The sequence below is a fragment of the Chiloscyllium plagiosum genome, chromosome 9 (assembly GCF_004010195.1).
Source record: "Chiloscyllium plagiosum isolate BGI_BamShark_2017 chromosome 9, ASM401019v2, whole genome shotgun sequence".
NCBI lineage: Eukaryota > Metazoa > Chordata > Chondrichthyes > Orectolobiformes > Hemiscylliidae > Chiloscyllium > Chiloscyllium plagiosum.
In genome coordinates, this window is record NC_057718.1 from 10,931,910 (window position 1) to 10,951,586 (window position 19,677).

Genomic DNA, 19,677 nt, shown 5'->3' on the forward strand with positions numbered 1-19,677 from the left:
AAGAGTGGCAAGAGTTTGCTTTTCTTTCGTTTTATTTCTGCTTTGTTATTTTCCTTTCTTATTTATTCTCTTGAAGTGCTTCTTTATTTGGTGTCTTGTGTTGGATAAATAATTAAATTTGTCTCCACTATAATTCATAAATGCTGCTTGTGAATCTTGTGCAACCAAGTAACAAACAGAAATGTTAATATCATATGGTCAACAGCATCTCTAAAATTATTTTGTTGCAACTTATTATTTGCGATAATGTTGTTGATTATCTAGTATGGAAACATTTCATTTCTGCTCCAAATTACAAACCACAACTTAAGTTCATAAACAACTCTAGTTCTGCATGGCAAATATAGCATTTTTCGTGATGCTGTATCCTTCCAGTGTGGACCATAATAGTGTTTGGGTGATGTGAAAGCTGAAATGGGAAGTTATACGGATGCGCAGCACAGGAGGAGTTAATGTAGCTTATCGTCTTTAAAATATCCACTGACAGAGTCATGGAGAAATACAACATGGAAACAGACCCTTTGGTCCAACTCCTCCATGCCAGCCAGATATCCAATATAAACCTAGTCCCATTTGCCAGCTTTTGGCCAATTACCCTTTGCCTTCTCCTATGAACCTTTATCTTCCTTTTGCTTCAAATATTTATCCACTTCTCTAAGAATATACAATGATCACTGTCTATCACACTCTACAAACTAGCCCATTCCTCCAATATTCCTTTCCACAAAAATTTGTCCCATCATGAGGAGAAGATGAAAAGAAAGATTCCTTCATCTTAATGGCCTTGCAATTTTGTACACTTTTGCTTTTAACCAACCAGGATGTAAATCCAATGAGCTGGGGGAATGATTTGTTTTAATTCTTGAGATTAGCTCTATTGTGAGAAGTTAATCTTTTTTGTGTTTTTTTTCTCCCAGGAGTTGTAGTAAAAGATCAGGTGTACTTCTGTCCCTATGTTCCTTTTCATCATGTTCTTGGAGAGAGTGGTTGTGTCTTTGACCTGTTTGGGCCACTGCTGCCCTCAGCCAGTCATTTTGTTGTGTGAAAGTGCCTTCTGGAGAAAAGCTCCAAGTATTTTGCTGTTCTGCAGTAATGGTGGGATTTAAAGATTCACCTCTCCCTCTTCACATCATCTTTTAGACCATAAGACCATAAACAGGAGTAAGCTATTTAACTGCTTGATCGTGCTGCACTTTTCAAAAGGATCAAGGCTAAACTGGCATTCCTTATGTCCACTTTCCTGCCTTTTCCCCATAACCCTTTTGAGAAACAGTCTAATGGGAGAAAGTTAAATATTGCATATCTTGTCATGGGGCTAGTTTATGGTTGTTCACTTACTTTGATTTGCTATCTGAATGTTTTCACAATTTGCTTTAAGTTTAAAGTTCTAAAAACACTTTTGCTATGTTTCAGGAAAGAATGACGGTTCAGTCGGTGGAAAGCAGTATTTCCGATGTAATCCAGGCTACGGAGTATTAGTTAGGCCAAACAGAGTTGCAAAAGCCACTGGCTCAGTGAAACGGCGTAGCACCGGCCTCCGGACTCAGTTGGCTGCAAATTCGGAGAATCGGAGGAGCGGGAACTTTTCCAAATCTAACCCAAACTTGTCAGCTCTCACTGCAATGGCCAAATCTGAAGGAGGAACAGGACTCCGATCAGGTGACAGGACTCCAAGGAAGAGTGAGCATAGGAAATCCTGGTCTGCTGAGCAAAAACCTTCATGAGAAATCAGCCAGTGCATGATGTTTAGACCTAACTGGTAAGGCTTTGGAACTGGACATCCATGGCAAACTTCTTTTTAAACTGAATCCAGCGGTGCCTTTCGAGAATTAACTTGCCTGTCCCAAGGAGAACCATCCACTGGCCTATCCTGGAACTCTCTTAATTAATTATCTTTCTTCTAACTGCCATGTTCACTTATCTTCCAACAGTAACATCATTTCATTTTCCTGCTTCAAAGTGGATGATAATCAAATGATCTGAAAATGGCTTGTGAACTACTGGACATATGCTGTAAAAGATATTTATGATTCACGTGAGGGCTTTTGTATTGTCAAAGTTTGACTTCCCAGTTCTATTGTGCTGAGCTGCCTGCAGTCCTTCTCGTTGCGAGATGAATGTGTCCATGCCCTCTTTCACAACAGTGGAATCAAACATTGTCATAAGCACCTCTTTGAACCTGCTCAAAGAATATCCAAACACTTGAGTATTAATTTCCTGCCCCTATGACATTGTTGTAGTACTTAAGTTTTCACCTTGAATCAGGTCTGGTTTTAGTTCTGGGGTGATTTTGAGCAGAGCAGAGTTCAAGGTTTTTTCCGTGCCATATTGAGGGCATGGTCCCATTTCTTCACTCCTGTTCGGCTTCGAAAGTTTGCTGATATACCAAGTGTGGGGGAATACAGCAACTCCTCAGCAAAACAGGTAATACTTAACTGGGCGAAGACCCAATTAAGATGTCAGTAAGGGAATGTACAGTTTGCTATAATGGTCAGGATACCACCAGCGTGCTTCCACTGGTGGAAGCTCTTCCTATTAGAACCCAGGAATCTTTTTTTTTTCCACCAGTAATGGTGGAAATTTAAGTGCTGTCCCTATGCAATGCAAGCAATGTATTTTAACTGGTCTGTTGGGATTGTGAGGAATACTAGGGTGGCACGGTGGCTCAGTGGTTAGCACTGCTGCCTCACAGCACCAGGGTCCCAGGTTCGATTCCAGCCTCGGGCAACTATCTGTGTGAAGTTTGCACATTCTCCCAATGTCTGCGTGGGTTTCCTCCAGTTACTCCAGTTTCCTCCCACAGTCCAAAGATGTGCGGGTCAGATGAATTGGCCACGCCAAATTGTCCCCATAGTTTTAGGTGCATTCGTCAAAGGGAAATGGGTCTGGGTGGGTTACTCTTCGGAGGGGCGGTGTGGACAGGTTGGGCCTTTAAGGGCCTGTTCCCATGCTGTAGGGAATCTAATCTAAACTAAAAAAATTTTGAAGCATTCAGTGGCTTAAATGGGTAGACTCCAAACAGGTGGGAAAGATGGGATTTCCAATCACTTGACTGTTATCAAACCTCAGAATCATGCTTGACTGTACATTTGGCAGTAAGGATTAGAATAGCAGATGTGGAACAACAAAACAAGATTTCCGAGAGAAAGCTCTGCCTCACCAGACCATTTCTACTGTGGTGATTTTCAAAATGCATTCCGTAAACTATGCAAGTGTTGGTTTGATTAACATTAGAAGTTTTTTTTAATGTAAAGTGGGGAATGCTAATTCCCTTGGGTCTTTCACACAAAGCAGAAACTCCTGATTCAATCAAAATTTTTAACAAGTTTGTAAGTGGCCACAATGCTGTGGCAGGCATTACTGCCACAGAAGGATGGAAAGAGCCTTCGTTTTGTGTTATCTAGCATTTCAAAGTTTCTCGAGCTTTATTTCTTGATGTATTCTGAATTATCAAATAATAATTTTGAATAATCATAGCATTAGGTGCACAATGTTGAGAAGAAACCCAAAAAGAGGAGATACGTACTTATATGGGTCAAGTATCGCACGTTTGTCAGGGGGTAGTGGATAAGTGAACAACTTTGTGGAACTGGGGAAAAGAAAGGGAATGAGAACCAACCAGTCATAGTTAAGCCAGGAAGTTAACTATTGTTTAATATCTCTCACAGGCATTGCACTGTCTCTGGCTAGTGTTCTGTACCTGAAGGTATAACTTGTTAATTAGGATGGTGGTATACCTGCTGCATATTTCCAATTCTATGTTGTCATGTAAGCAGTTGTTTTCTCAGTTGTGATGTTTAGATTTATGTCTTGAAGTCGTGGGCAGTGGTTGCCCAATGTTTCAAATGTGGCGTATTGATGGGCAGTTCTTGCTTTACCAACCAGCAATCAGAAATTGTTGGTGTCTGCCACGGTTCTGAGATGTGCCTTGTTCTTTATCTGATTGCTTGGGATTTGAGTTTGCAGCGCATTAGGTCAACTGCAAAACAATCCAAAATGCTCAGGTTCCTTTAAGTTGATAGGGAGCAGGAACGTTGTCAGTTGGTGAGGAGCGAATTTGAGCAAGGAGGAGCCATTTTGCTTCATTTCTTGGTCATCAAAGTGGATCTCAGTGATATCTCAGTGCAAGTCTTTTGAGATTTAGGTAGGGTGAGGTAGGTAATGCACAAGCTACAAAAGATGGATTGTGTGATCTTGTTCCAGTTTCATGTCTTTGCCTTGCGAATTATACCTGGGCATTTTTTTATTTGTTGTGTTTTTCTGTGTTATACTATTTTACTGAAATATTGAGCACCTCTTAGGCAGTGTTAGAATGTTGTAAGCATTACTTGAATGCTTAGATTGGCTGAATGTTTGGGCTTAAGTTATTCTGCCCCTCAAGTTCAAAGGTAAATATGATTATCTTATATTTTTGATAACTTTTTTGAGAGGGGGCATACTACCCAAAGCAGACGTGTGATTTGGGCAATAATGAAAGCTCATACTGTAGATGCTGGGAATCTAAAATGAAATGCTGGAGAAACATGGCAGCTCTGTCAGCATTTGTGAAGATAGAATTAATTTCTGTAGGGAACGTATTTGCCGATTTTTCACTCTGTAAACATATAGTGCAGGTCGTTCTAATATAACGCATGCTTCGTTAACACGAATTCCCTGTAACATGATTGACAAATTGGGAACACTATTTCTAAAGTGTGAACTTTTAAAATGTGTGTTGGTTGTAACACGATTACATCACCAACACTTTAAGCGCTGTTTCTAAAGTGTGATTTTTCTATAACATGAGATTTCACACGAACGCAACCATCACGTTGTAGAAGAACTACCTGTAGTTGTTCTCAGAGTAATTTGCAGGTAGAAGTACTTGAGAGACCTGAATTCTGCAACTGTCCATTCTTATCTTTTACCTAATCTTTTACCTTCTTATTTCCTAGCACATGTCAGATTAAGTTGAGCTGAGCAGCTTCTGAAGAGAGTGGAGACCAAGTCTTCACGTAGCTTGTGTTTAAAAATAGACCATTGGGTTTTTATAATGAAGTGCAGCTACATACATCTGTAACAAGGGCAAATAGTCTGGATACCTCCATGCTGATGGTGAAAGCATGGGCTTACTGGGAACCAATTTACAACAGATTATACACCTTAGTGCAGTGGTATTGTCCCCACCTGTGAGCTAGGGAATTAGGGTTCAAGTACACGCTGCTCCCAGAGATATCATATCCGAACGGGTTAATTCAAAAATTAACTACACAAATTGTTTGATTGACGAAGTGCTTTTAATCTCTGTAAATAAAGTTGTAAATCAACTACTCCAAATGCCTATCTCCCTTGGAGCAGGCTCTTTACCTTGTGTGGAAAGGAGAACAGTCATTGTAATACAACATAGTACAGGTCTGTATGAGTTTAGGCATCCACAGGTATATTTTCCAGCCAATTTTCTATCCCTGAATGCAAATTGCACTAAATTCATGTGCACTATTTTAACACAGGGTTCAACTTTTTAGAGCACTTTTTTATTTTAAAGTGCATGTGGAAAATTCCTGTATTTTAATTGTTTGTAAAAGAGGAGTGTCCTGCAGACTAATATTCTACCTGTTTTTCAAGTTAGCTCAGTGGAGGTTGCACATACCCCATGTAGCCATTTAGGTTTTTGGATGATTATGCAAAGTTTCCATTTTTTCCAGAATTACTGCTGATTTGCTGCAACCTCTTGGAGCGCATCCTACAAAGCTTTTGGACTGGTTTGCAAATTTTAACCATTAAGATAGCAATTTAACCTATACATGTGTTAATTGGGTGTACATTCAAAGTTAAAACTTTTCTGTTAATTTTTAAAACATTTTGTATTTTTTCTCATATATTTAGTCCATTTCTTTCAAGTCAAGTCCAGATTGAAATGTCTTATGAATGGTAATTGGGATTGTTAATTACTGTACATGTATTGGTCTGTGGACACTAGGTTGAGGTCTTAATATATCAAAAATCTATTTTATGGACATATTGTAGCAGTTATACCATCAGAGGAGCAAAGCGTTTTAGCACTGCTCAACTGGGATTAAAAAAATATATAAATTGAGCTAAAATCATATTTTACTTTCTTGGGAGGTTGGGGAAGAGAGCTTTGGCAAGTTGGTATGGATCAAAATTATCCTGCCCACATGTTAAAAGTTTACAATGGCCAAGTTATGTCTGCCACGACAGTGTAATATTTGAGCTCACATTTCCTGAAGTTTGACTCGAGAGGAATGACCAGGTAAAATTTTGTTGCACTTGATAATCTACTATTTGGTTATTTAAAAAAATAAAATTGGGTATTAATTAGTGACTTGTATTGTTCTAGAATATTGGTGCAACGGGAGGTATTGTTTGGCACACTGTTTTGTATGTCTATAATTGGAATTATATTAATCACATTCAATGGGTTTGTTCTGGGAGAAAATCTTCTGTGAATACTTCCCACAGAGTATGTTTCAGACTTTTGCCTGCAGCAAATAGGAAGCTCGAGTTACTTGAGATATTTTGGCCTTACTCCTTATGATATGTCACTGAAGGAAAAGTTTTGAGTACAATACAGGAAGATGATGAGCAATGATAGCTCAAAGAACAAGTCATTTTTGTTCATCAGGCACACCTGAAATGGCTCTGGTACAAATCAGAATAATCCCCCATTTTTTTAAAATGCCAATGTAATCAGTTTTTTAAAAAGTAACAATATAAAAATAATTTTCACAACAAATGTCAACTTCTTGGCATTTGTGCACTGCTAATTGAAAGTGTGGAGCTTTGTATCTCCTTGTGTACTACAGCACTGATACATCAGCAGAAAGCTTATTCAAAAAAACTCAAGAAACCAGGCTGTGTATGCTATAGTTGTCCCCCACACTTGACTGCTGGATAATTTGTTGATCATGTTAACCTGCAGCAGATCATGACTGAAAACAAACTAATAACTCTTATTCATGAACGAAGCATTGACATGTTTTGACTAGAATGTCCAGAAACAATAGAGAAGCTGAAATGAAGAATAAAATGCACAAACTCATCAATTTTAACCCAAGTTTAATGTTTTGTTTTCAAGTTGAATGTTTTTTGCAAGTGTTGAAATAATGCATGAATACAATCAGTGGAACATTTGATTACAGTGGTTGAAAGTGATTTTAATGCCTCATGTGCATTGTGTAATTCTACACTATGCACTCTTTCTGAAGTAGACCATAAGGATAGCGGTCGTGGAAAACACACCAGTTTTACACCAATGTGGCCTCATCTGTTGGGTTTATATGATCACTTCTGAGCTGCTGTAAAGTGAGTTTTGGTGCATGTTAGAAGTGAGTGTCCCTGGAAAGTGTTCCTTTGTGGCTGACCAGATTTACTTTCTCAATGCACTTTTGGCAGTATAACAAGTTTGCTAACTGTATGTTTCTCAAAAATGCCAAGCAGAAAGGGATAGTTACACTATAGTTGTCCTCCACACTTGACTGCTGGATAATTTGTTGATCATGTTAACCTGCAGCAGATTATGACTGAAAACAAACTGATAACTCTTTATTCATGAACGAAGCATTGACATGTTTTGAATGTCCAGAAACAGTAGAGAAGCTGAAACGAAGAACAAAATGCACAAACTCAACAATTTTAACCCAAGTTTAATGTTTTTTTCCCAAGTTGAATGTGGTCTTCTATGCTGTACTGCCAAGGTTTGGTCTGTGTTTGCCTTACATGTATGTGAATGGTTGGTAGTAATTCACTTTCCCAATGTCACACCTGTTTCATAACATGTAAACTCTGGCTTTAATTTTTTTTAGTTGAAAGAGAACTCAATTTTATGAAATAGAGGTTTGAAATGGTGACTGTTCAGTATGCCTGATCTTGGAGTTAACATGCAGTGTGATTATTTTAGATTGAATCAATGTTGAAAATATTATGTAAAAATTTTAAAATATTTGGGACAATACAATAGTAGGTGTTTATATACCTTTTATACTGTCATTATCAAATCTTTAACAGAATTAATATTACTAGCTCTCAATCTGCAGAAGTGCCTAGTATGTTCATTCAAGGCCAGTACAAGAAATGTAAATGTTAATATTTAAGGATTAAATTACAAGTCTATGAGAGAAAGCATTTACTCAAAGGGTGATCAGCAGTAGAGGTAAACTGAGTCAAATGATAAGTTCAACTGGTTTATCTGGTTCGGGGCTGGACGATTCACACCACAAGATGTTCCTATGTGGTGTCAGTGCAGTTGTGAATATGCGTATGGGTTGTACAAGCAACAGGATAATTGAACTAAGTAAATGCTTTTGTTTTGAACTGACATCTTGTGGTTTTAGAGTACTGGGTCCAGACATTGCATTTTTCTAACATTCTATTTTATTAAATATGGGAGTTATGGGATATGTAAAACAAACCAGATATGCAATTACAGTAAATATTTGTGGCAGCCTACTTGCATCAGGATCAGTTAAAATACAATCATTTATTTATAATGTTTGCAGCTCTATGAAGCTGAAGTGTATCATATTTGTCTTGGATTTAATTGTATAACCATTTTCAAAAAAATTAAATTCTAACTACTGATTCTCATTTTATGTATGAATAAACACTGATCTGTCAGTTCTAACTGAAGCTCAGTGGTTGTAGAGCCCAGGAGAGGTTTTAACACTAATTGCTTTTTGGAGTCCAGTGGGAAGTATGCACAAGGTTCTGTAGCTGGTTGGCAATCTGTATATCTGCCGGGTTTGTATATAAAAGGCACAATGCAAAAGTTTTAATGTATGTAATTTTGAATGTCTTTTAAGGGCTTAATGAAATTCAAAGGTGCTTTGTCATCTTCGTGTCTCTTGTGTACTTAAAAAAATCTGTATAATAACACTGCTTGTTACTTTTGGCTGAAAAATGAGCAATAAATACAAATTCATGTACAAACTAGGTTTGCTGTGACTTTCTGTAATGTTGCTGGAGTTAAACTTTCTGAATGGGACTTCACATAGTTATACAAATAATAACATGCAGAATAGGTAAATTTGGAGCATTGCTTCCATGTAACTCATTTGCCAAGTTCTGCAGGTGCTGTAGATCTCATTCAGAATGCTGTCCTTACTTAGTAGATGAGCTAGTATCTGTGGAGAAGGGAGGGCTAATATTTGGGTCATTGTGTTGAAAAGTGATCAGAAACATTAAGCCCCGCTCTCTTTGCAGATGCTGCCCTGACCTCTGTGCATTTTAAATTCATTTTCAAAATAAATCTTGACTGATTCAGCTGTGATAATTGAACATCCACAAATCTGGGTATCTGAATCATTAAATGAGAGCAAACTTGTTATCTTATCAACTGCTGAAATTGCAGATCACAATAATTCTAATGGGACTGCCACTGAGGTGGTATTAATCTCTTTGGAGAATATTCCATTGAGGCCATTACAGCAAGAGTGTGTTTAAAAAAAAATAAACTCCAGGAAGTTGGTCAAAGTTGGATAGCAGTAGGAATAATTTAGATGGGAGTTTGAAACAGCTGGTTCAAGAATGGATGGTTTCGACTGGGAGGGAACAGGTTCCTCCATGTCAGTGCATTAGCAAGTAAGTGTATAGGTTTAGTTTGCACTAGATTAGATTCCCTACAGTATGGAAACAGGCCCTTCGGACCAACACGTCCACACCAACCCTCCAAAAAACAACCCACCCAGACCCATTCTCCAACCCTATATTTACCCCAACTAATACACCTAACACTGCGGGCAATTTAGCATGGCCAATTCACCTGACCTACATATCTTTGGACTGTGCGAGGAAACCCACGCAGACACGGGGAGAATGTGTGAACTCCATACAGACAGTCACCTGAGGTAGGAATTGAACCCAGGTCCCTGGCGCTGTGAGGCAACAGTGCTAACTGAGGCACCGTGCGGCCCCTATTATATTTCCTGTATCCACCCAACTCAAAGTAAACAGGCAAAGTGTTGGGCTTTATTCACAACTGTTACCGTGCATCCCTTCTGTTAGCCGTAAAAGAACAAAATTTGCAAAGCGAACCTTTGAAAAGGCAAACAAAAGCAGGATGTGCTATTTAGCCTCTTGAATGATACTGTTTCACACTTTGCATTTTCAACTGTTTGCATTTTATTGCCCAAACATTGCAACATTATTTTTCGGTTCTTGACTCATTTTATTTCCCTTAATTTGATGTGGAGGGTGTTCGTGATCAGCAGTCAGCAACGTTAAAGGACACCATAAAGAAACCCCATTATAAAACAAAGATGTTGAATGCAGTGCAATTTAAATTATAGTTTATTTTCTTCTACTTGTACAATACAGATTTAACACAAATTTTAAAAAATAATTTCTTAAAACAACTGTACAAACAGCATTTTAACTTTTTTTTGCAGAACAGTCTACTGTCCAAAAAAGGCACTAATCCAGAATAGGGAAAAAAAACTGATACAGGACTCAAATGAAAATACACCTTCTGGTCTGTATATATTTATTTGAAGTACTCTAAGGCTTTTAAGATAGTCTGTTCACCTTCCAGTTTGGGAAACAATAGGTTATTTCAGTGCAGAACTGCCACATTTCCTGCATCATTCCCTCCACCCCATTTTCAACCCACACACCCAAAACAAATCTGGAATGTGGGGGCTTTTGAATTTATAACTGGTCTTGTGCATCTCCTCATCCAATCTGGCTCTAACAAGAGAAGAAAACAAATTAAACAGCAAGAATTGGAGGTACACTAGAATAAACTGAATTGGAGTAGTGGGGTCCATTTGACCCCTTGAGCCTGCTCTGATAAGATCACGGTTGACTGACAGGATTGTGGCCTGACCTCCACTTTGTTGCCTACCCTTGACTCCCTTATCAATCAAAAGGCAGGCTGCAGCTTTCAACACAAGTACAGAATGCCAAAGAAACTAATGACCTTGAGAATATTCCTCCCCCCCCCCCCCTCATGGGAGAGACTGTAACTGATCGAGTTTACCTATCAATCCTTGATCAGAACTTTGGACAACTCAATAAGATGACCTCTAAATTTTCTAGACTCCAATGGGTATAGTAGCAATGAATGGCCACATGTTCCCTACTTGTCAAAGTCATTCACTTGTCAAAGTCATTGCAGGGGAGCAATTTTCAAGGACACTGCAAAGAAAGAATGTGCATTCTGGGATAAACGTGTCATGAAACCTCGTGACAATTTATTTGAAATATGCATCATTTTGTTCAAAATGAAGTCAACTACGTGATTGTGAGTAATTGGTTATCATTTCCAGAGTTTGCAACTGTACAGCTGAATGGGCGGCAACCGCAGGATATAAAGTGGTATTTCTGCCACTGTATTGGAACAAAGAATGAAGAGTGATCCATTATAACCAATGCCACTTAAAAGCAGCATGATAATGGCTGCTCTTCTATTAGTGTACTGTTTTCCTTTTTAAAAGGACATCTTGCTGAAATCTCTCATTATCCTCATTGCTTAAAAAGTTGGGAAATAGGTCCCAGCAGCAGTGAGAAAAGATCTGGCTGGAACAACAGTCCAGTCTCCAGTATGAACCTGCACTCAAATACAATTTCAGGCTTGAGCGATTCTGACCAGATTCGTTGCTACAAGAGGGATGGAGGTGATGTGGGCAAGTTGTAAGGAAAGCTGCCTCTCCTGATTTAGTTGCCCTGAGTATGAGGAGCAGGTTTCCTTATCTGTTGGTTGATGGAAGCAATGGAGTGAGCAGGACAGTGTAGTTTTCTTTTTCAATGAATGACTTAAGACATACTGAAAGATATGCTCGCTCTCTCCTGTTCTAAAATCATAGATGAAATTTAAAAAAAACAAATTGAGCATAATGTTGAAGTCAAGCTAGAAACAAACATGTCTATATAATCTGACTTATCAGCACTTGCTGTGTCCACCCCTGAAAAGAATTACAAAATTGATTTATCAGAGAAGAGCAAAGGATAAAATAAATATTTTACCTAAAATATTTACTAATGGTTGAAGCAGAGACATATACAAGGCTGAACCAACTGATCCTGCAAGTGGGCTAGCAGACACAAACATTGTAAGCTTACTGTGGTTCCAAATTATGATATCTAATCATTGTTTCCACTATAAATTGGGAGAAATTGATTGGGTTGAACTTATGTTATTAAAAGGGGAACAAAGTAATCAGTAGTTTGCTGATATGCCCATGTCAATTTCAGAAACTGAGTCAACACATTCTACTTCAGTTTCATCAATAGTTTGAAGTGTCGTCTCATTCTGATCCATGGGTTTCTCCACAACTCTGAAAAATACCAGGGCACGAGTTACTTTCCAACAATCCTAACTGAAAATGAACAGATATTTTAACACTCCAATGATGAATACAAATGCTGTCTTGTTGAAGTGTGCCACAAAAGTACTCTGCAGGTATCTCCACCAGAATAACATCCACAATCAATACTGGCCAACTTCTGTCAGTGCTTTGTACTTCTCTCTCTCACACAGGGATGTTCTTTTTGGGATTAATTCATGGAAACCTGTTTATTACTGCCTGTAAAAATCCAGTGTGTCTCAACTGAAGAACGTGGCTCATTTAAGTTATGTGTCACACAGCACTAGTACATGGTCCAGTGTCTTCTGTGCAAAACAAAAAGAGTAACAGGAAACTAATTTTGCAAGGATCTCTGTGTGAAAAACATTTGAGGCCTGTATTAGGGGAGGCGGTGGAATTGTATTACAAATACAAGAACAGCTGCTAAAATAGCAAATACAACATCCATAATACAGGGAAGGATTATGTCAACCTGAATCCTTCATTTACTCTACAGAATATTCCTTTTCTGCTTAGCAGAAAAATACATCAACTTATTACAAGACAAATAAAACCATAAATGACTAGTGTCTCTATTCCATGTTATTTATAGGTTTGGCAGCATTAGCTCAAAGGGTGCATGGGAAGTAAACACTTATTTTGATAGCTGAACTGATCAGCCAGGAAAATTGTAGTAAATATAAAACTAAGAAATCACTTAAGTAATGGATTCACCTATTATCCATGGGAGTGATGCTCTAAACCAATATGTCCCTACATTACCTAATAGCTATTGATAATGGTATATGAGTATTGAAACAAGAGATTTATCATTTGGAGACTGCTTATTTCATTTCCTCCCAGCATTTTCTCATGCAAATTGTGGCATTCAAATGGCAACTCTCACTGCATGTGTTAAAAGTCAATTTGTAGCATGTAGTTGCACTATTATTCTGGTTCTAGATTGGAATTCTGATGCTCCTTGATCCATCAACAACATTTGAGGTAATTGAAGATACTAGCTCCTGTTAATGTTTTTATCACCCACTCTCTATGGATGATTATATTCAGCAAGCTCAAGCCCTGGCATACAAATTATTTCAAATCCGGTAGCAGTAAGGAAGTGCAGTTTCTGTCCACCCACCCATCCATTTAAAAGAGAAGCTACTTTATACATTTTCATTTAACCCCAACATATCTAATTTTATCTCTTTTTTAAAACCGGATCTTAGTTTCAGTTTGAGATCAAGTTAGAGTGAAATAAAATCCATCACAAATGTCAATCTTTAACCACTGCACGTGGAGGGATAATTGTGCCTCAACTCCCAGGCTTTATTTGTTCCCTCAAAGAACTTTGTTGGATAAGGTTCTATTTGGCTTCACTTAGTCATAGTCATTCTTGATTTTGCATCACAGATAACATACTTGAGGTTGTTGAGCTATAAAAGACAGCAACAGCCTGAAAAAATCCTCAACTATGATCCTCCTACCAGCTTACATGGCAAAGCTATCCAGGATCAGACTTCTTTGTCCTAAACTTCCTGTGAAAATAACCAAAGGAGGTCCTAGTGTTCTTCCCTCCCCTCAATCCTAACATTTCTATAAATCGGATATATTGCAAACTGGTTTTCCAGTTCTCAAGGTTTCAGATTGATGATCTTCCTTAACGCTGCACAGAAACAGCCCAACCGATTAGCATCTGCAGCGTCTTCTGTTGACATGAGTGGAAGGTTTGCATCTGCTGTTTCACATTCATATGGGCACTGCATAACAAAATACTACACATAATAATAGCTTTAGCTTGCCTCTGATTACTATTAAAACAGTACAGAAATAAAATATGACTGAGACACCATGTCCCTTCAAAGTTTTTTTTGGCCAATGCAGGAACTGGAGTTAAATACAGACACCCCCCTCTGTTTAATGCAAAAGAGCTCATTAACAGCACACTGGCAACAGGGACACTCCCATCAGTCTACTGCAGAAGAGTCAAATTGAGAACATTCAAGGAAGAAATCTGGTTTGTCAGTTGTTGTGGGTACATTGTGTGTGTGTGTAACACATACGATAATCTTCTAGGCTGCAAGTGGAATCACACCCTTGCAAAAACAATTCCAATCAAATTACATGTTCCACCAGGTTCAAGCTTAAACTTCACTTAAGTCAGTTGCATTTAGTACATTAAAGGTGCTACTGGCAGTCTTGTTACAGCAATGACCAGTTCAATACAGACTTGGGATCCAAGCACTGCCTGCACCTGTCCAAACCAACTTTATGTAACAGTATTACAGTACAGATGTCCCAACTGTCTATATTTTAGTAGCCAGTTAGCGTGAGTAGGTTGCCACTGCAACATTTTTTCCTCTGCCATGAAGCTCCGTGCAATATGGTGACATCCAATTCTAGTCTTTGTTAGCGACAATCCAACACAGAAATAGTTTGTCTGTAATTCTGAACAAACCAGCATTTTTAATTTCCCAAACCATCACACGTAATGAAAACCAAGGTCAGATAATCAGCAAATCTGGGAGACCCAGTCCAGGAATGTGCAGTTTAAAGTGGGAATATTTAACAGCACAGGTTGAAGCCATGGTAGGAGGAATCAGTCAAGGCCAGGCATCTGTGAAAGGGTTCTGTTTGCAGGACTACTTTAAGCAGAACCTTAAACAGGAGTAGTGGGAAGAGCCCTACAAAGCTATTACACCAAAGGTTTGAGAAACATTCTTTTGAGGTTACAGGCTGGTCAGTACATATCGCCCGGAATGCTGGACTCAGGAACACTTCATAAGAACTTCATGCTCGGACACTGCATCCTTAGGAATGTTGGACGGTAAGGGCGGAGGTGCAGTTTTGACCAGGAGAACAGAGGACTTCTGGGTGAGATGTACAACCTTTGCCCAGGTCACCTCAGGATAGTTTACTGCATCTGGATGAAGAGAACCCTATTAACTATTCAAAACAAAACACAGATATATTGAGATTATATTAAAGACAGGGCAGTCCAATGATGTACCAAATCTCAGTCCTTTCCAACAGTGCTTCAGTCATCTTCAATCACCTCTCTCTTTATTTCACTCCCTCCTTGTCTGGCTAATGCCAGGATGGTGTGATTGACTGCAGCCATTTCGACAGCTAAAGAGATAGGATCTTGCTGGGGATCACTATGGCTCGTGTTGTCATCCTTTGTTCAGGGGAGAAGAGAAAAGATTTAGATTCACAAGGAGAATTATGAACCTGTCATAAATGCACCTCTGCCTCTCTCTCTCTCCTTACTTCCCTCCTCTCCTCTATCCTGATGGCCCTGAGCGAATCATCAGATCACCTAAATGACCATCCCAGTCAAGAGCCTGCACTCGGACCATTGATGTTCTGACTGCTCTTGTTGATCGACTGTCCCATTCCAACCAAGTTAAAAGATGGTGAGAAGGAATCCCCACGGATATCCCACCCTGCTCAAAAATGTTAAGACTATTTTAATAACTTAGATGGGGTCAAAATGAGAACCTTTCTAGACTGTCCAGCTCACTTACTTGGGCAGCTCTCCTCCTGGTCAATTACACCAGAATTTCTTTTGTTGGTGCTGTGATCCACCACTTTTACCTGAAGTGTGAAATCATGCAACAAGATAATGTAGACTGGAGTGCAGTGTACAGTTAGTGCAGGTATTATTAATGTACAGCATCAGAGATCACTGATCCTGGGACAGTTCAAAGGCAGAAGCATTTGATCCTAAATATCCCAGGACAACAGAGGTGCAATCAGCCAGCGGTTCTCTTGTAGATAACTAGCAACATCACAAGTTTTGCACACCCATAGCTTCCCTGTCAATCGTGACGGATCATTTTTGACTCGAGGTTGGTTTGCTAAACCACCTCACAGGCTCATTAAAAGCTAACTTACAGACTGGATTAAAATCAAGCAAGGGGAAGCCATGTTCTTACAGTGGGACCAATGAAGTGCTGTCTTTACAGATAAAGTTTCGCGATCTCCTGGACTGATTTCTGTTGTGTAAGGTACTTTGGAATTGCTCCACCTACTGATACAAAGACTAATCTCTGGGAGGAGGAAGTCGGTTCAGTTGGTTTCAGTTTGTTGTTAGTTCTATCTTCTATTGCTACTTAGCCTTGACCTGGCTACTATCACTTCGGCGATAGCCACAAACTGGATGAAAGTTTGCTCACTGAGCTGGAAGATTAGTTTTCAGACATTTCATCACCATATTAGGTAACATCTTCAGTGAGCCTCTAAATGAAACACTAGTGCTGGAGCCCGCTTTCTATTTATATGTTTGAGTTTCCTAGGGTTGATATTATTTTCTGTGTGACATCATTTCCTATGGTGATGTAATTTCCTTTTCTTTGTCTCGGGGGTAGTAAATGGGATCCAAGTCAATGTGTTTGTTGATAGAGTTCTGGTTGGAATGCCATGTTTCTAGTAATTCTCATGCGTGTCTTTGTTTGGCTTGCCCTCGGATGGATGTGTTGTCCCAGTCGAAGTGGTGTCCTTCATCATCCATATGTAAGGATACTAGAGAGAGTGGGTCATGTCATTTTGTGGCTAGTTGATGTTCATGTATCCGTATCCTGGTGGCTAGTTTTCTGCTGTTTGTCCAATGTAGTGTTTGTTACAGTCCTTGCAAGTATTTTGTACATGACATTAGTTTTGCTTGTTGTCTGTTTCAAGTTCATTAGCTGCTGTTTTAGTGTGTTGGTGGGTTTGTGGGCTACCAGCATGCCAAGGAGTCTGAGTAGTGTCTAGTATCTCACTAGTACCCTTACATATGGATGAGGAAGGACACCACTTTGACTGTGGACAACACATCCATCCTAGGACAAGCCAAACATGACACAAATGAGAATTCCTAGAAACATGGCATTCCAACCAGAACGCTATCAACAAACACAATGACTTGGATCTCATTTACCATCCCCTGAGAAAAACACCAGGAAATGACATCACCGTAGAAAAAGACGTCACCACAGGAAATGACATTGCCAACCCTAGGAAACGCAAACATATAAACAGGAAGCAGGCTACACTACCAGAGCTTCATTCAGAGGCCACCTAGTAATCATGACTAATATTTCACTTAATACTAGAGAATACAATAGATCAGTATGGCTGCCCTCACCCCTTCTTGTAAACCTACCCAAAGACCTGACTAGAAGCAGGCACCTCCCAACTGTTTCAATAGCATAACGACGTCACAGGCAAATAGTTTGGAGAATTATTTACTAGCTCTATTTTCATCTGTTCCTTTTTGACTATCAGAAGAGATGACTTGGTGGCGGGAGATGTCCGGTTGTGATATTCTAACATCAAGAGTTGGAGGGAAGTTTGAGGAGCCTGTGCTTTCCCTTCTCAGGAAGGCACAAGATGAATAAATTGAAGACTTTGCAACTTTCCACAATCATGATTTTCCATGGTATATATTTGCAATTTGCCAGATTTGACGAACAACTCATGATGTTTACAAAACACCGGTTCAGTTTCAACTGGAAAGCTGTTTCCCAGTTCTGGGCACCACACTAAGGAAGCTGGAAGGCCACGGAGGGGTTCGAAAGAGGTTCTACCAGAACGGTACGTCAATGTCGTCCATTTTGGTCCAGGGTAAGCAGCTGAAACCTGTGGGTGTTAACTAATTTGTTTTTAAAAATGTATTTTCAGACAGAAGACAGCAAAGGCAGTGTCCCTGCCTCTGGGCCAGATGGTCCAGATTTAAGTACCACCTCAAGATGCAACGGCCAAACTGAGGTGTTATAATATCTTTTCTTAAATAACATGTTATTTCATTGAAGGTAGTTCAAAGAAGTTCACTAAGATGATTCCCAGTATGGAGGGATTACTCTGTGAGCAAAGATTAAACAGGTTGGGACTCTATTCACAGGAGTTTATAAGAAGGAGAGGTGATCTCACAGAAACATAGGATGCTTAAGGGGCTTGACAGGGTAAATGCTGAGACGATCTTCCCTCTCATGGGAAAAGGGTAGGACCAGTGGGCATAGTCTCAGAACAAAGGGATGCCAATTCAAGACGGAGATAAGGAGGAATCTCTTCTCTCAGAGGGTTGAGCCATGGAACTCCTTGCCACAGAAGTGGGGGCAGAGTCCTTGTGTACACTTAAGCCGAGCTAGATTCCTGACCAGTAGGGGAATCTAGGATTGTGGGCGAAATGCAAGATCTGAACAGGTTGATTGAGAAAAAAAGATAAAACTGAAAAGGGCACAGCTGGAACTTGAGTCAAGAGATCAGCGAGATTACATACATGTAAGTAATATTATTATAAAGAAAAGCTCTATCTTCATTCCCAATTCAATTACAGACTGGGATCCACTTATCAGCTAACAGGGACTTCAATGATGTGGACACACTTGCAGGAGTTTCCTTCAGAACAGAAAAGATTGAGAGAGAATTTGATACTGTGAATAATGACAAACTGTTTCCACTTGTAAGGGTCATTAAACAGTGGGTAAAGACTTCTAAAGCTGATTTATTAAAGACCCAGAAATGATGCGGAAAAGAAATTGTCCTGCCCATTATTTTTATAAACTTTCTTTTGAAAAGTCAGGGTGCCCCGAATTGGACACAAAAGCCCAGCTGAAAGGAACCAGTGTTTTGGTTTTGTGATCTAAAATGCGCTGATTGAAAGGGGATGGAAACAGGTTTGATTGTAATGTTCAAAAGAAAACTGGAGATGTCCCCCATATAGAATTTGTGGAAAAAAGGTGGCTGCAGTTCACTGACAGGGTTTTTGTTTTCAAAAAGCAGCAAATATTTCTGAAGTTTCCACATGGGTTGACAATCTAACAGAATATAAAGAACATTGTCTACCTGCTCCAGGAAATCACTCCCATCGATATCGTCACTATTGGAATGTCCACCAGGGCTTTGCACATCGATGCCATGAGTTTCTAGGATTGCTGCTTCTTTGAAAAAGCAAAATTCTCCATAAGAAAATAATCTTGCTACACCAAAAATAAATGCTACACTGAGGGAATAATGGGATAAAAAGTTACAGGGAGAAGGCAGAAAAATGGGGTTAAGAAACATATCAGCCATAATTGAATGGCAGAGCACATTCGATGGACTGAATGACCAACCTCTGCTCCTATATCTTATGGAGTGACCCAGAAAGCCCCACAGTTTGTTCCAGTGTCTGTCACTGAAATTGATGATTGGTTGGGTGTGGGGTGCTGGTCGGCTGAATAAATGTAAGCGAAAGCAGCTACAAATGGTTAGCAGCAGGAACAGAAACAAATGCACCTAACACTTGCAGGCCACTTTTAAAAGAAAAGGGACCATCTCCGGTGCTTTGTGTAGGCTGTATCCACAGACAGCTGGGACTGAGATCTGCAGGAACATGCAAAGCACTTCGCTGTGTTTTCAGGCACGTGAT

General features: G+C 39.4%; 2 protein-coding genes across 14 annotated transcripts in view; one reads left to right on the forward strand and one right to left on the reverse strand.

Moving 5' to 3' along the window:
- Positions 1 to 2,062, forward strand: part of LOC122552613 (kinesin-like protein KIF13B) — a 166,761-nt gene extending 164,699 nt beyond the window's left edge. For 6 of the 8 annotated variants that reach the window (XM_043695370.1, XM_043695364.1, XM_043695366.1 and 3 more), the window contains one exon: positions 1,414 to 2,062. In XM_043695370.1, the coding sequence (XP_043551305.1) occupies positions 1,414 to 1,724 (311 nt within the window). In that variant the 3' untranslated portion in view covers positions 1,725 to 2,062. The remainder of the gene's footprint in view (positions 1 to 1,413) is intronic. The other 2 variants (XM_043695371.1, XM_043695372.1) reach the window with 1 other exon arrangement.
- Positions 2,063 to 10,414: 8,352 nt separating this feature from the next.
- The window catches only part of LOC122552615 (homeobox-containing protein 1-like), a 42,923-nt gene continuing 33,660 nt past the window's right edge, over positions 10,415 to 19,677 (reverse strand). For 4 of the 6 annotated variants that reach the window (XM_043695376.1, XM_043695374.1, XM_043695380.1 and 1 more), the window contains 2 exons: positions 19,113 to 19,207; positions 10,415 to 15,462 (listed from right to left, as the gene is read on the reverse strand). In XM_043695376.1, coding sequence (XP_043551311.1) covers positions 15,322 to 15,462; positions 19,113 to 19,207 — 236 coding nt within the window. In that variant the 3' untranslated portion in view covers positions 10,415 to 15,321. The remainder of the gene's footprint in view (positions 15,463 to 19,112; positions 19,208 to 19,677) is intronic. The other 2 variants (XM_043695377.1, XM_043695375.1) reach the window with 2 other exon arrangements.